This window comes from Python bivittatus, unplaced genomic scaffold (assembly GCF_059951505.1).
Source record: "Python bivittatus isolate LINGU-HERP-01145 unplaced genomic scaffold, Pbiv_v1 ctg000480_np1212, whole genome shotgun sequence".
In the NCBI taxonomy this organism is placed as follows: domain Eukaryota; kingdom Metazoa; phylum Chordata; class Lepidosauria; order Squamata; family Pythonidae; genus Python; species Python bivittatus.
In genome coordinates, this window is record NW_028277075.1 from 73,037,699 (window position 1) to 73,054,405 (window position 16,707).

Sequence of the window (16,707 nt, forward strand, 5' to 3'; positions counted from 1 at the left end):
TGAAAAAAGGGAAAGCATCCAAAATCCCTGTGGCCAAAAAGTGAACACATAGAGATGCTGAGAAGTGAAAAGGTGATATCCAGGAAAAAGAAAGAACCAACGAGGAGTAGAAACACATGGTTTGGGTCTGTAGGGATGGAATCAGAAGACTACAGATCAGAATAGGATGAGGCTGGCAAAGAAATGCCACCTGCTATGAAAGAGTGTTGCTTTGATACCTCCAAATTAAAAATGGATGGGGTGTTGCTTATGGAAAGTGGGGTAGTAATGGGGGGAGAGGGAGAAGGGAGAACTGTTGGCCTGTCTTTTCAATCAGAGGGACAATCCTCTTCCCAAACTGACTGAGGAAAGATGGGGAACACAGTTGATAAACCTACCATGCAATCCCAAAATGCTACCTGAAATTAAAGTCCCCAGGGGCAGGTGAATTATCCCAGGGTTGAAAGGAGCTAACCAAAGGGAACCCCCAACTACAGACTGGAAAACTGGGGAGATGCCAGAACAGCAAACTTAGTCACATTACTCAAGAAGCAAAAGACAGAGGAACCAGGAAATTTACACACTAGCATGGATTTGTCAAGAACAAGATGAGCCAGACTAACTCATTTAATTGGAATTTGCGGCTGTTGCAACAATCATACACCAAGATCTGCATCAACCTTGAAGGAAATTTCAAGTTGGGTCTCTGGGCTAGTCAACAACTTGATCAGTGACCCAGAGGGTGGAAGGCAGATGGGGAGATGTTGGTCAGATTTTTTGATGATATGAGCTAGGCTAATCATCTGAGGACAAAAATCACAACTCAAAATTACTTTGAGAGGCTTAATCCTTCCCAAATCTAACAGGATAGTGTTCATCAGTGACAAATATAAGGTCCTAGCTCTGGTGGGAAACATGAAGTGCATAGATGGAGGATTGGGGAAGCCTGGTGTGACAGCAGAGCCCGCGAGAAGTACTTAGGAGTCCAAACAGAGGACCGGCTGTACATGAGCAACACGATGATGCAGATTCCAGAAAAGTCATTGCAGTCTTGGGCTGCCTAAACAGAAGCAATGTGCCCAACCCACAGGAGGGAATCGTCCCATTATATCCTGCACTGATTAGGCTCCACTTGAGGTTCCCTGACAGATTCTGGGCACTGCTTTCTAAAAGGGGATGGAGAACGGGGAGTGAGTTCCGAGGAGAACTACTAGGCTGCGGAGGGGTCTGGAAACCATTACCTATCAGGAACGGTTAAAGGAGCTAAGCTATAAGCAGCTGCAAGGCTGTCACATACTCTGATGAAAGCTAGGGCAGGGTCCTTTCCAGCTCACACCCTGTATAATTCTATGACTCAGGACCCGTTCAATCCATATTCGACCAGGAAGACTTCTCCTGGGAGTTCAGAGTCTGCAACACTGACAGGTATCCTGTGAGCACATCTGCTTGGTCTCAAGCGGGGTGGGAAGACGGTTCATAAAGAACTGAGGCAGCCCCACCTCTCCTCTCCCTTCAGGTTTGCTTACCCAAAGACGTCTTCACGGGACCTGCGCGGCACCTCCTACCTGGCCAGCCATGCTGATCTTGACCTGCTCTTCCAAATTGCAGGTGTTGGAGGGTGTGTTGCGAAAGGCCCTCCCCAAAACGCTGCCGGTAACCACCTATTTAGAGCTCCTCCTTCCTCTGTAAAAGTAACAGCTGGAGTTTCCCAATTTACTATGAATTTGGAAAAAACTGCACCTGTTCAATTTCTACATGCATAATAACATTGGACGCCACCCCTGTAGCCATTTCATGTTCAGGTCTACTTTTCCTTTAGCCACATTTGCAAACGCAAAGCCAATAAAGTCCAGAATACAAGGATACCTCTGGCTGCATCATGCTAACAAAGAAGAGTAAGCTTTGAAAACAGGTAGAGAATGGAGCAAAAGAAGGTGGGAACCTCTCTTTGCTGATTTCTCCTGCTACAGAAAATCCCAAAACCACATGGCCTTTCACCGAGGTAGCAAATTCCTACAACTCACCCAACGTAGCATTTGGCCCTCAACAGGCTGTGGGTGGGTGCTGAATCAGCCAATCAGGGAGGGATCACTTCTGCACCCAGATCCACCCCCCAACCCTTTTGATGAACTATATGAGAGGAAAAACAAAATTTCTCCTGGGCTACCTTCAAGAAAGTGCCAGAAACTTTTTTAATACGCTCTCTATTCACCTCATTATGAAACACTATCAGCTTCTAGAAACCAACTTACAAATGAACTGCGTTTTGGATAAGTGCTGAGCCATCCCTGGCATTTCTCACTGCTTGCAAGTCTACACACCTAAGAGCATATTTGAGACGGACCGATTCTGGAAACAGAAAAGGCCATCAACAGCTAGGAAGGGGGGGGGGCAATAGCTCAGCGGGACAGCCAGTTGGGGCTCCAGAAATCAGCCTAGGATTGAGGCCCAAATCCCAGGAGGAGGCCGCTGGCCCACATCCTACAGTTCAGGATGGGGTTGCTGTCCTGGGGTTGCTGTCTGACAGTCCACAAGCTGTCAGGAGATAGAGCAGGAGGAGAAACCTCAGGCTTTCTGTCTGAGAGGGGAGATGCAAGCAGATGGGATGGCAAGCTAATTTAGGGGGCTCCTGATGGGTATGTGGCAAACCCTCTTCTGCTCTTCATTGTCTGCCTTGCACTGACAATGTATGACATTTTGGAAAATTATCATACACAGAATTTACTTGTGTGCTTCTCAGTTGAATCATTAGCATTAGCATACTTGACTTTGCTGTTTTGCCCTGTGGATGTAGTAAACATCTGGCTCTTCCCTAATTTCCAAAATTAGAAAGCAGCACTCGATCCACCAAGCATTTTGGGATGGAACTATCCGGTCTTCTGCTCTAGGTCTCCTTGACCCCCTTTTTAATTGCCAGGTCTGTGGGGCAGTGATGCACATCAACCGTGGAAACCCAGCTCAGCACGAAGTCGTGGTGGACTCTTGGCCAGAATTTAAAGCTATTCTTACCCGACCACAAAAGGAGGTAGGAAATTCCAACCGAACACTGATGGGTTCCTCCCACAGCCGAGTGGCACCAAACATGAGGGAAACACACAGGAAACCTTGGCATCTCTGGCCATTCAGGAGGCACTCAGAGATGCTCTAGCAGTTCTCCTTGCCTCCTTTCTTTCATATCCCTCTTCCAAGTTATCCCGACCTCACCAGCTCCCCCGCGTGGTCTCCACCGTCTGCTGTTTTCCCGGTGCCATGAGTGTCTCTGTGCCACTTCCTGCAGGTGGTGAAAGACAACAGGGATTATTATGCCAACCTGCATGCTGCTTTCTACCGGGAGGAAGATGCCTGCAGAGCACTCCTAGAAAACAAAGATGCTGTAGACTGGGACAAAGCCTTCCAGCTGCAAGGCAAGGCTGGGGCTCTGGGAATTTCTTTTTCTCTCTCCTCTCCTCTCCTCTCCTCTCCTCTCCTCTCCTCTCCTCTCCTCTCCCTCTCCCTCTCCCTCTCCCTCTCCCTCTCTCTTTCCGTTCTAGATCTTTTTTATCCCACCATTATTATTTGTATAAATTTCTCCAGGGAGTGAACGTACCTAATACTCCTTCCTCCTCCTATTTTCCCCACGACAACAACTTTTCACACTCTTAGGAGATTTCAGAAGGTGCTAAAAACCTAGTTGTTGGATAGGGTGGTTGTGGAGCCCTTTTTAGCTTAGCTTAGTTTTGCTGAGTTTACAACAGAGTGTTTGTTCTTCTTCCATGTTTTTTTATTTATATGGAGTATGTATGTATGTATAGGTATACACACACATACACAGACACACAACTATACGGTTTAAGAAACAGCCCTCAGTCATCGTTTAAACTAATCGTAATTGAGATTAACTTTGCAATTAATATTTAAAACAGGAGAATCATGGCAGGAAAAAGTTCAAACTTCTTTACATTTCGTTTAACGTGCGATGGAACCTTGAAACTGACTACTGAACTTGTGGCATCCATTGAGTTTAATGGTGTCTATGCAAGCAGAATTGTGCAGTATATTTAGATAATCTTCTCAACCAATACTTTATGAACAGATTAAATCATTAAGAAAGGAACCAAGTTGTTTAATTAGTTTATCACTAATTTTGCAAAAATAAATAGAAAGGCATTCTACCTCTGTGGAACAATCATTCCAGTGACATTACTAATCAAAGCATCAGTCACATTGCCTTATGAAAGATACAAACCCTATTCTCAGTGTTCCTTGGAAGCAATGTCTTTTTTTTTCTGATTGGATAACATAGGAGAAAATCAAATAATGCATAGGATTGAGTAGCCCTGGATGTGTTCACCTTCCCCTTCAACCCCTGCATGAAGTCCCCAGAGGAACCTGTAAGACTTCCATTTGTCCTTTAAGCTCAAGAAAGGTGTGTATCATGAAAGGTCTTTGTGGTCTGTTGTGATTTTATAGTCATGCCAGATAATCCAGTCCTGTAACATTTCCATTCTATGCAGGTCTCCAAGATGGGCTCTATCAGGCTGCAAAAGTCATGGCACAAGCTAGACATGTCCATTTGGAGCCCTATTTCTACCAGGCAGCGCTCCACCCGGAGCCAGCCATGTTATGTCAGAAACAGTAAGTGAACATACTCTCCTTCTGAGTGAGCTCTCTTGGGGGAACTGTTAAGTGGATTCGATTCCATGCAACTTTGTGGAATTCAGTAATGAAACCAAGGTCTCTGGCAATTCTTTAACCAATCCTATCCTCTGTAGAAAAGTAGGAGTATGTTGTTTCCCCTATTTGCCAAAGACAGACAGGTTTACAAATACTCCCCCTGTGGTTACAGTGCAGAATTTAGCATTGTCTGCTCAGTTGAAGGTGTGGAATGGACAATATTCAATACAGAGCAGTGGTTAGAGTTGGAAGAAGTCACTGAATGCAATTGCTCCTTTGGCTTCTCCAAAAGAAATGGCATTGAGAATATGAAGGAGATTTTAAGAGCAACAACAAAAAAAGTATCCCAAAGTTGATTCCTGCAGTTTCAAAAAACTGTTAAGGGGATATTTCAAAATAAATGAGATTTATGTATTTCCAATACTGAGTTATTCTGGGATCATGGTTTCTTTTGGAACGTCCTACTGGATGTTTAGTCTTGCTGGATGTAAGCAAAGATTTTTTCTAGTATGGGTGGAAGCGATCCTCTTGCTCCACCTTCACTACTGCCTGCGCTTTCCCTTCAGGCTCAGAAGTGATCCCCTCCAATTGGGGACGCTCAGCCCATCCCATGCAGTCCTTGTCAATGATGTCTGGTCCATTGGAGGCAACGATCGGAGCCTGCGCTATATGAGGAGCCTGATTGATGACTTCCCGAATGCTTGTCTTCTAGATGAGGAAGGCCAACCAGTTGCATGGTGCCTAAGTGATGCAATTGGGTGTATGACACATTCTTATGCCATTCCAAAATACCGGGGGAAAGGTCATATGAAAACCGTGTTTCAGGCATTAGCCAGAAAGTTGCACGCTAAAGATTTTCCCTTGTATGGTGGAGTTCTGCCAGAGAACCAGAATTCCAAGCATCTTTTAATTAGTCAGGGCTTTCATTTCTTGCCTTGGACAAAGTATGTGCTTTCTATCACTCCAAATCACACAAAATAAGCTACTGCATTTTCCTCCTTGAACCAGTGGCAACACTTCTGGTTTCATTGAGAAGTTATAAATAAATTTGAAACCTAAATTTAAGAGACTGCTTATTTGGATATATTCAAGGTTAAATCTAAAAAGAATCACAAGAACCAAGAATAGCTCTTCATGAGTAATTGTGCATTCTAAAATAAAACTCTTGCAACCTTTAAATGATATATTTCCCATAGCTATTCCTTTAGTATATATTTTACACCATATCAGGATCCAGCACTTTGGCCCTAAATCTCTTTTATATGAGAGAGAGAGAGCTCCTCCATCCCACCACTCTCCCATCCTGCAATCATCTTCACTTCTTCCTACCTTAAAAGACTGAGAATAGGCCAATGACTCTCTAAAGCAATTACTGCTCCCACCAGCTTCTTGGACACAATCTGAAAATGCAACCATGAATGTTTGACAGAAATCTGTAAGTGTACTAGGATATTCTCTCATGTTGAATAAAGATTTGGTTATCCTGTTTAGTATCATTGTCTGTGGATACTGCAGGAGGCAATCACTGTATTTTCAAACTGGTTGATAGCATGTTTTATTCCCACTTAATGAAATTCAGCAAAGAGTTTGGAATTTTCCATAAATTTGTCTATCACTTTAAAGGTCACTCAAATTGAATGAGCATGCAGAAAGTCTTACAGTCCAGATGAGATATAATATACTGTGAGGGCAAAACAAAACAAAAATGGTGTAACAGACTGAGGACTTATGTTCAAAAAAAAGTATTTTCTTATAATCAATAGTCCTTGAGCATGTGCAAATAAATCCTGCCAAACACATTTTGTTTTCATGAGTTTCTAGTTTCCAACCAAGTTTCAATCAATCAAAATACTGTAGCAGAAATGAAATCGGTATTGACACGGGGACCAGACAATCTGCATCCAGAATATGTGACGTTGCTTCTAATTTTGTAATTCAAAACTTTGCTTTGGATAATTTTTCTTGGCTAAAATCGTTTTAATATAACCAGAGTGATTAACTATGCCAAAAAAAAAAAATCAAAAATCAAAATCAGCTGAGCCCCCTAGGACGCGTGAGAAACATCAAGTTCTGTGTTTCAAAAGGAGAGTCCTCGTCACTGAAGTCCGTGTTCCGGTTTTCTTACACTTAAGTTTTAAATTTTTGAATTTTATGAATTGGGACCTTCACATCCATCGACTGAAAACAAGACTACCCGGTGAATGAAAAATATAACCCCTGAGAAAGAGTGAATGATGATATAAAAAAAGAAAAGAGAGCAAAGGCATCATTAAGAGTAAAGCGGGTTGTTCAGAGCTCCATCGTGCGAGGGTTTGCCGCTTACACAAAATAAAGATAACAAACCGGAAGGAGAAGGACTAACTCAAATAACAGGAAGTCGTAATAGATCATAGACAATTCTCTGGCTAGAGGAGGCAATTTCTGAAAAGGGCCGCGGTGCGAAGCGTGGGAAGTTCGTTCGCTACAGGAGAAAGCCGGCAGGCGCTTGCGGAAGATCAGGACGCCTGTTTATTGCAATACAACGCGGCAAAGCGGCAGAATTGGGTGGTGGCTACCCCAGGCCATTCCTTGCCACCTCTCTTAGAGATTTCTGATCCAAAAGCTTAAGCCAATCGTTAGCAGTGCGGATGAAAGGCATTAACCTGTTGCATTCTCTTTTCACCTGTTTCAGTTTTTTTAGCACGGGCGCACTGCATGTTGCCCTCGTGTGTGGCCCCTCCCTGCTAGCTAGCTAGTACAGATGTTTCTTATCTGTGGTTAACTACAATGCCTACAGAGGCAGTGCCTGCAGCAAACAGCAACGCCTAAGACTTTAATCTTCACTACGCACAACTTTTACGACGTGCTCATTTACCCATGGCAGAACTAGCCCTCCCCTGAAGGATGGCCTCACTGCTGCTCATTACAACCTTTTAGCTTCTTAGCAGTTCTTATGCTAGTTGAGATGCTATTGCAAGCAAATAAATAGAAAATATTCCAGCAGAAGTATCGCGAGATGCGGATGTAAACAAGAATGGCAGCCCCCGGACGGAGGGTAAGGAGAGCAACTGAAAGGAGAGGATCAGCTGCTGAAGTACAACTAGAAGAGGTGCCAGGTATAAAGCAAGAGACATTACAAAAATGTTAGAGGAAATGGCAAAAATATAACTAAAAGGATGGGAAAAAGTTCAGATGGGTTTAAAAGAAATAATGGAATTCATTGAAAAGATAGCTGGTAAAGAGAAACAAAATGAGCAAATAGAGATTTTAGAAAATAAGACAGAAATAATCAACAAAGAAATTGAAAGAGCCTTGGATAATATAGCCCTATTGGAATTAAGAGAGAGAGAATATTGTTTAAGACTAAGAGTTGCTAAGGAGGAATGGAGAAAATTTAAGGCAGAAAGTTTTGGAATCTATCTCATATCTACTTGATCTGGAAAAAAGAAGAAATGGACAAGGTGCACAGGATAGATTCTAGATATGCAAAGAAAAACAATGTTCCAAGAGATAATACTTGTATGCGTTGTAAGGAAGATAAATCAGATTCTTCAAGACTTAAGATAAATGTTAAAGATGTTATTGTACTGAAAGAAATACCAGTCAGGGTCTTACAAAAAAGAAAAGATCATTCTTTTCTAACAGGTGTACTTAAAAGAACAGGGCACCCATTTCATTGGGATACAATGGAGGGAATAATTCTGATGCATAATCAGAAAGGATACAAACTGAATTCTGTACCAAAAGCAAGAGAGTTCTATGAGAAGTTCAAATATGAATTTGGAGAGGGACAACTGAAAGAAAAGGATGAGAGCCAGTAACAAGGAGAGGACTTAGAGGAAGATGTTACATCGATAGGAGATATAGCTATGGACTGCTCAAAACCAACAATGTAGATGTGGAACTTTACAAGAGTTTAACTTGGAATATAAACAGACTAAACTCTCTGTCAAAAAAAAGTCACTATCTGAAAAAATTAAAACAAGATGTGTTATGTTTGCAAGAAACACACATTAAAGAAAAAGATAAGAAATATTTGGTATATAAGAATTTGGGAGAGGAATTATTTCAGCAGGGGAAACTAAAAAAAGTGGAGTGGTTTTGTATATAAATCCAATTTTACTACCCAAACTGATCTTCAGTGACAAACAAGGAAGATATATAGGAGTGGAGATTTTTTGGGAATGCGCTTAAGATTATTTTAATAGGTGTTTATGCACCCAATCAAAATAAATCCATTTTTTAATGGACTAATGGAGATTAATTATGACAGTTTGTGTCTATTAGGGGAATAGAATGGAGTGGGATGCCCACAAGGGGATAAAAACCTCTGCAAAAGAACTTCAAAGAACATGAGGTAAACTCCCTAAGATTTTTTTTTTAAATGGTTAAGAACTTTCAACTGGACATATATAAATGGAAATACAACATATTACTCTGAGAGACACAACTCATTTTCAAGAATTGGTATGTTGTGGATTTCCAAGAATTTATTTAACTGGACTGACAAAGCAGAGATATTACCAAGAACTTTTTCTGATCACAATCCAGTGACTTGGGCTCTTAAGAAGAAATATAAAGGATATAGATGGAGAATGAATGAAATTGTTCTATATAATGGATCAATAGTAAAAGACTATAAATAACAAATAATTTTTTGAATTCATTTTGAATAAAGGCACAGAAATAACAGTAGTATGGGATGCAAGTAAAGCCTATACAAGGGGACAATTTATATACAGTAATAGATGATCATATAATAGCTAAAATGTATAAATTGTTACTAAGATTTGAAACAGGATGAACAGGTTAAAGACTGTACAAATGGGCTGCAAATTTTGGTTATAATATAATTATAGACATATGGGAGAAAATGTGGGGAACTGGTGTTAAATTTACATTGTGCTATAATCTAAGAGAGACCTTTTATAAAATGATGTATCAATGCTATATGACACTGGCTAAGTTATCTAAAATGTATAAAGGAACATGAAACCAATGTTGGAAGCGTGAAAAGGAAGAGGGAACTTTTTATCATGCTTGGTGGACTTGTGAAAAAGCAAAAAAAAAAAAAAAAAAACTTGGATACAAATCCATATAATGATGCAAAAGATATTGCAGACTAACATCATGATGAAACCAGAATTATTTCTATTGGGTTTTATGGACAAGGTATTAGAAAAGAAATATGGGAAATTAATATTGTATATGGTAATTGCAACAAGATTGCTGCATGCAAAAAGTTGGAAGAGCGATGAAATACCTACAGTGGAAGATTGGATGATAAAATTAACTGAACTTGCAGAAATGACGAAGCTGACCAGTTTGGTCAGAGAAAAGACAACAAAGATTTTTTTGAAATACTGTAAACTTTATATGGATTTTTTGTTGAAAGAAGAAAAGATTGAGTTGATGATTTCAGGATTAAGAAGGGATGAAGAGGATGGGGAAAAAATGAAGATAGTTACTCTAGAAAGAAGGGCGGACAGCATAATGGTATGTTTTCTCTTTTTTTTAATTTCCCTTCTCTTTCTCCTTACTTTCTATCTCTTTTTTTTTTGCTTTATATGATTTTACTATGTTGAAAAATCCCAATAAAAGTATTTTAAAAAATCACCTAAGTTTCGTCAAAAGTAAAAAAAAAAAAAAAAAAACTGCTCCAAGAATCACTATAATCTCATTTTGTGAAACTCCTGAAAATAAAAACATTATTTGAAAATATTTTTCCCTTTCAGGCTTTTAAACTGAAGTTTTTCATCTCCCTTTTTAAGTACTTAAAATAAAATTTGAGTTAGTGGTGGGTAATCATTGTTTATCAGTAATTTTATTGCAGGGAAGCAAGACTGCATTCTAATGTAATTATTTCATTTGCAGAGAATTCTGATACCTATTCATTCCCCAAATTCTCCAAAAAGTGGCTGGAAGGAGAAATGTATGTGTTAGCATAAATTTTTTTCCCCCACAACAACTTGTTTAGTTTCAGAGCAAAACATCGTATGTTCAAAACAAACCAAACCACTTCTTTTCCAAAGACAGATCATATTTATTCATGGGGGCTATATTAAAATTCCCCAGCTCAGCTCAGTGGATGGGTGCTTCTTTGGGATAGCTCGCTCTCTGCCACACACACCTCATGATTCAGGGATCACTTTATATCAAGGAGGTTTAGAGCAGGTGGCTGCCTGGCCAAGGGCCACCATGCCAACTACATATCAGCTTTGACATCTTGGGAGCTCTCCCTTCAGCCCCCTGGAGCATGAGGGGACTGTACCTCCCTATCAAGCTGTCTTCAGCTGAGTTGGACACTGGAGTTGACAGGTGAAGTACCAGGGTGAGAACCTGCTGAAGTCCTCAGGGGTGCCTGTGGTCGATTCAGTGCTCACCCATTGACCTCAGCATCCTGTTCGTGGTGCCAGAACTCTAACAAAAAACTCCCCTTAAGCCCAGTTTAAGGCAGTAAAGCAAAACCTCCTGAAAAGTGTGTGTATTGTAGCTACAGGGTGTCCTCTTAGAGAAGACAAATGGGTTTTCCCAGAGGCATATTCTGAGCAGTCCATCTTTCAGTAGCATGAAGGCAAAGTAGGGGTTGCAGCCACCTCAGGGCCTGTTCGCCACGGGGTGACCAACTGATTGGGGCACGTTTTTACCCGGTGTGAGAGTGGGCCAAATTATGCACCAAGTAGAGGGAAGGCTTTCACGCTGTATTTCTGTACAGAAGCAAAGAGGCGCACTTGGGATCAAATCCAAATCGAGCATGCAAAGGGGCGTTGTCCAAAGGTTTTTATACATTTCACTAAGCAGGTAACATTCATCAACATTCTTATGGGCTAAAACGAATCCATGGGTGAATTACATCATGCATGTGCATACTACAACTATGTACTCCATAGTAAGCCATGAGAGGGGCTCATTAGCATCTCATGTTTACTCCTAGGGGTGTGTTTTTTACTATTATAATGAGGCAAAGGGTACTATAGTTCAACTTTTAACTAGTCATGTATCTAATCAAACCAGAACAAGCAGGACCAACACAGGAAATTCCTAATCCCCATAAACACAGCTCCCAATACACAAACAGCCCGTCAGGCCACAGGCCTGTGAGGATGGGGGGGGGGCGCGCAATCAGACCCAGATTCTTTCAAAAGACCAAACCTGTCATGGTCGGCTGTGGGGCTTACCATAGAGGAACCTAGACGTTTGCCTAGAGTGGCAGCCAAATCAGGTGATGGATGAGCACATCAGTCAGCCTCCTGCATTTTGACTAGGGCGTGTGCTAGACGGAGCAAAGAGATACAGCTTTGCTGCCCCTAGTGGTGACCCAGAGTTTTATATCCAGATCTGGTAGCTCAAGTATTGTGGTTACTGGCCAGCTGTGCTCCACCCCTCAGAGTGGGCGCCAAGCTGCTGCTGCTCCTGCCACCATTCCTCTCTGAGAGTGACTTCTATGCGCCCAGAATAGACCTGCTTTATTAAAATGAACTCTTTAACTGATGAGTAATGACAAGATGGCTGTGCAGGCTGAGAGATCTGTCACACGGTTCAGAAAACTCTTTATATTCCTGTGAACTTACTTTGCCTGTTCCTTTCCCAGAGTCTGGAGCAGAGCAGAGACTACGCCAGATGAAGTATCATCCTTGAAGCCAAGCGAGGTGGAGACTTGCAAGCTCTCCATCCAGTTCATCTGCTCATCTCCCCTCACCAAAGGCCTGCTTGTTTACCAAAATAGAAGTATTACTTAAGTTTTATATATATAAATGTATGCATGTGTGCATTCACACACATCTATACCTTTGTTTCAATTTATTTTGCATAAGCTTGGTGGTTGGTTGGTTGGTTGGTTTGTAGCAGAAAGGCAGTATAAAAGGAATGCATGAATCAAAATAAATAAATATGCTAAAATAAGCTTAGGATGGATGAAATTACAGCTTTCTATTTAAAAAGTTTTAAAAAAGAAATTCCACGGACTGCCTGCCTTGGCACCATAGACACAATAGCAGTTCATCTAGGGTACTGCGATGGCCTCAGTTTGGAAAATGAACAATGGAGATGGTCATAAGCTACATCTGATATAATGCTATCTGGAAAAAAAAAAGGGAGACACCAGACCAAGGCAGCAGTACAACAAGCGCAACAGCTAAAACACAAGCAGAAGTCTATTCAGAAGTTCTGGTTCCAACCTCTCCATTTTTCCCCCTTTGTTCACTAAAGGGGGACTTTACTTTTTTCCCTAAACACAGCCAAAGCCAATGGGCCTCTCTGACAGTCTCTCCAAAGTGGGTACAGAGCCCTGATCAAGGGATTGCTGGTTCAGATTTCAGCATGGGCAAACCAGATTTTGCACAAATCTGCTCTTCAACCTCTTCTCCCCAGTGAAAAGTTTGGGCCCTTCGGTGTTAGTCTGTTCTGTTGCGCAGCAGTGCTTCCAGAAAAACTTTGCCCAGGGAAAAAATACACACCAGCATGAGAAGTTTGCAAACTGCAATGTCCATATCTTGTTCGCCAAAGAAACTCAGCCAGAAAATATATACTATCTGGTTGTTTATTGATAAAAATGCAAAACTTCATAAAATACAAGTTGTATACAAAATATAGGAAAAAACACGTCTTCTCATATATTCAACATCCAAGACTTATCCACAAACATAAAGTCTCTAGCCAAAAACTCTCAGAGAAGAGGTACACTACTTGGTTATTTGTTGCAACTACATAACCCATAAAACTACATACCTACATAGTGGCTAACACTAACACAACTGCAGGGCTGGGCATACAATGCTCCAGTTATTCAGTGGTACCTCTAGTTACAAACTTAATCCGTTCCGTGACTCTGGTTGCAACTCGAGTTGGTCTCAAGTCGAGGTATATTTTCCCATAAGGTTCAATGTAAATACGGTTAATCCATTCCGCCCTCCGAATTTGGTCGCACCCCGAGGTAAATTTCCCCCATAAGGTTCAATGTAAATACGGCTAAACAGTTCTGAAACATATGCATTTTATTTTTAAACCTCAAAAACATGAAAAAAAGTACAGTACAGCACAGTATGAAGAGGGAGAATGGGGTGGGGAGGCAGTTACTGTTTGGAGGGAGAGTCCCCCTCCAAAGGGACATCAGGGAGATCTCCTTCAGGGGTTTCCTCTCTTCTTTGCCTCTTAGCTGCAGGCTCAGTTCTGGGGAAAAACCTGTCTAAAGTCAGTTGCCAGCCTGCTCTGCATTTTCTTTGGAGCCATGCTGACAAGCACACCAAAAACCTTCCAAACGCCACAAAACACACCACAAGCCTCACCGAACGTCTCCTTGCTACCGCGATCTCGCCCACAGGAAGCCGCGACCGCGTGGCAGCAGGGAAAATGGCCGCGGATCCAGTTCGTAACTCGAGGCGGAGTTCGCAAGTTGAGGTAAATTTTTGGGGCTGGAGCTGGTCGTATCTTGAAAAATTCGTAAGCGTTCGTAACTAGAGGTACCACTGTATTGGCACTCCATACCCCCCCACTGGGTAACTAGCATACACACACCAATACGTGGCAGGAATTAGCAGTATACGTGCACAACACACAGTCACAAGTTGTTTTGTTTACATAAGCTACATAAGCTAGACATAATATTGTTGTACAGATAACGGGATGAATTTCTTTCTATGAGAAACTCCTGACACCCCTCTCAGCCCGTTTTCGACACAACAATGCACGTTACAAGATAGTACAAACAAATGGTTACAACAATACAGAAACAATTACATTTGTTCAAACCCAAGTCTAGTTAACATTGTTTCATGCTGTACAATAGGCAGTGCTTTGGTAAATACATCTGCAAGGTTTGATTCAGATACACAATACACAAGATCAATGAAATTTTCTAACATAGCTTGTCTTACATTTTTGTACTTTACATCAACATACTTTGTACGAGCTCTTAGGTTTTCTGTTTTAGCTAACCCTATACAGGCCTGGGAATCTTCATGCACTGTATAAGGCAATGACACCTTTATTTCCAAATCAGTGAATAATTGATGAAACCATCTTAACTCACAAACTGTTTCTGACAAAGCTGCGAATTCAGCTTCTGCTGTGGACAAGGCAATGGATGTTTGTTTCTTTGCTTTCCACGCAATTGTGGATTCACCAAATTTACAAACAAACCCAGTTATGGACTTCCTGTCACCTTCTTCTGCAAATGAACTGTCAACAAATATTACAGGCTTTTCAGGCCCACTGGTTGACATTTTGAGACAAAGGTCTGTTGTACCTTTTAGATATCTCATTACTCTTTTTAATCCTTGCCAATCATGTTCAGTTGGTTTGGCCACTTTACGGCTCAAAACTCCAACAGCATAGGATAAATCAGGACGTGTCCATTGTGCTAGGTGAAGGATTGAACCTATCACAGAATGGTACACTTCAGGTTTTTCACACAACTTTTCACATATCTCATGTTTTACAAAATCACAAGTCATTGGGGTTTTTACAGGTTTTGCATCTGACATTCCCATTTGTGCTAACAACTGTTCTATCTTTTTCTTTTGACTTAGATAGATTTCTCCATTTTCAGCTCTGTGCACTTCAGTCCCAAGGTAGTATCTTAACATACCTAGATCCTTCAGTTTAAAATATTTCTCCATTTGCTTGGCAAATTCTTTTACCAAGTTTAAAGAACCAGTGGCAAGACAAAAATCATCAACATAAGTGAGAAGTACTGTATAGTCTTCCCCAGTTCCTCTGGTATACACACATGGATCAGCTAATGATTTCTTGAAACCAATTTTCAACAAAGCTTTATCTAAACATTGATGCCAACATCTCCCAGCTTGTTTTAATCCATACAGCGCTTTACGCAATCTGTAGACTTTCTGGGAATCATCACATGTGTAACCTGGAGGTTGCTTCATATACAGAGTTTCAGGAAGCTCAGCATTCAAATAAGCTGTATCCACATCAAAGTGATGAACAACCATGTCTCTTTGTGCAGCTAAGGCCAACATTATACGCAATGACTCAGGCCTAGCTGTAGGTGCATATGTAAGATTATAATTCACAAACTGCTCTTGTGAATAACCTTGTGCCACCAGTCTAGCTTTATACTGAACAGTATCATCAGGTAAAAGCTTCTTTCTAAACACCCATCTGGAACCTATGGCTTTTTCTGATGCAGGTAAATCAACAATCTCAAAAACGTTCTGTTTTACTAATGCATCGAACTCAGTATCCATAGCAACATTCCATTTCTCTTGTTCATCAAAAGGCAGGCTTAAAAGTTCTTTGAAATCCTGTGGCTTGCAGGTAATATGACACACCCTGACATGTTCTGCCTGGCGTGTTTACCCGGCCCATAGTAAGCAAGGTCACCGGCCCCACCCTCTGCTATCTCCTATGGAACAGCAAGGCCAGAGACGGTGGCAACAGGTTTGGGAAACACCGTAGCCTGCTTCCTCTTGTGTGAGGCCAAATGGAGGCCCTCACCTAATGTGGGATTCAGCATTTTCCTTCCTGGCTCCAAGGATTAATGGCTGGAAGGAAAGGCATTTACCTAGACCAGCTTATCCAACCCTGTGTCTCCAGGTATCTTGGACTAAATTTCCAGTATCCCCAGCAAACAGGGATATGTGGCTCTGGTTAAATTCTTCTCCCTGTGAACAACATATAGGTGGCCCTAGACAGCTGGTTGTATCTGCCTTTGGTCCATCTTTCCAGATATCTCCTGGTCTTCTGAAGGTGGGAAAGGGACAAGTATCTTTTAGACAGTGTTTTTCCCTAAGCTACAGTGATGTTTATTGTGCTCCTTTCCAAGCAAAGGATTTGTGCTGATTTCGATTACAAACAGTGGCCTTAACTTAGCAAACTCTGCAGACATTTCTATCAGACATTTCTTCATTTTCTTAAGCGGCTCACTTGCTCCCTCCCCAATTCACAGGGTATTCCTTATAATGACTTTGATAAGGGAGCTTCAGTACTTTCACTTTTATGGATCACTTTTAGCCGAGAGGGGAAAGAGGGAAAAATGTTTTCCTGAGCTTTAGAGAATTCCAGCCTCTTGGTCAAGCTTTTTCTTGTTGACACCAGATCTGTCATTTCCAAAGCAGCTTCAGTCTTTTCCACCATTCC

At 41.4% G+C, this 16,707-nt stretch overlaps 1 protein-coding gene across 1 annotated transcript; it reads left to right on the forward strand.

Annotated features, from left to right (window-relative positions):
* Window positions 1-906: 906 nt before the first annotated feature.
* Window positions 907-6,510, forward strand: LOC148215042 (glycine N-acyltransferase-like protein 3). Its single transcript, XM_088145161.1, has 6 exons — window positions 907-1,404; window positions 1,496-1,632; window positions 2,897-3,004; window positions 3,257-3,383; window positions 4,473-4,593; window positions 5,199-6,510. Exons 1-6 carry the CDS (start codon window positions 1,281-1,283, stop codon window positions 5,611-5,613), a joined length of 1,032 nt encoding a protein of 343 aa, XP_088001287.1. The 5' UTR covers window positions 907-1,280; the 3' UTR covers window positions 5,614-6,510.
* Window positions 6,511-16,707: the final 10,197 nt, after the last annotated feature.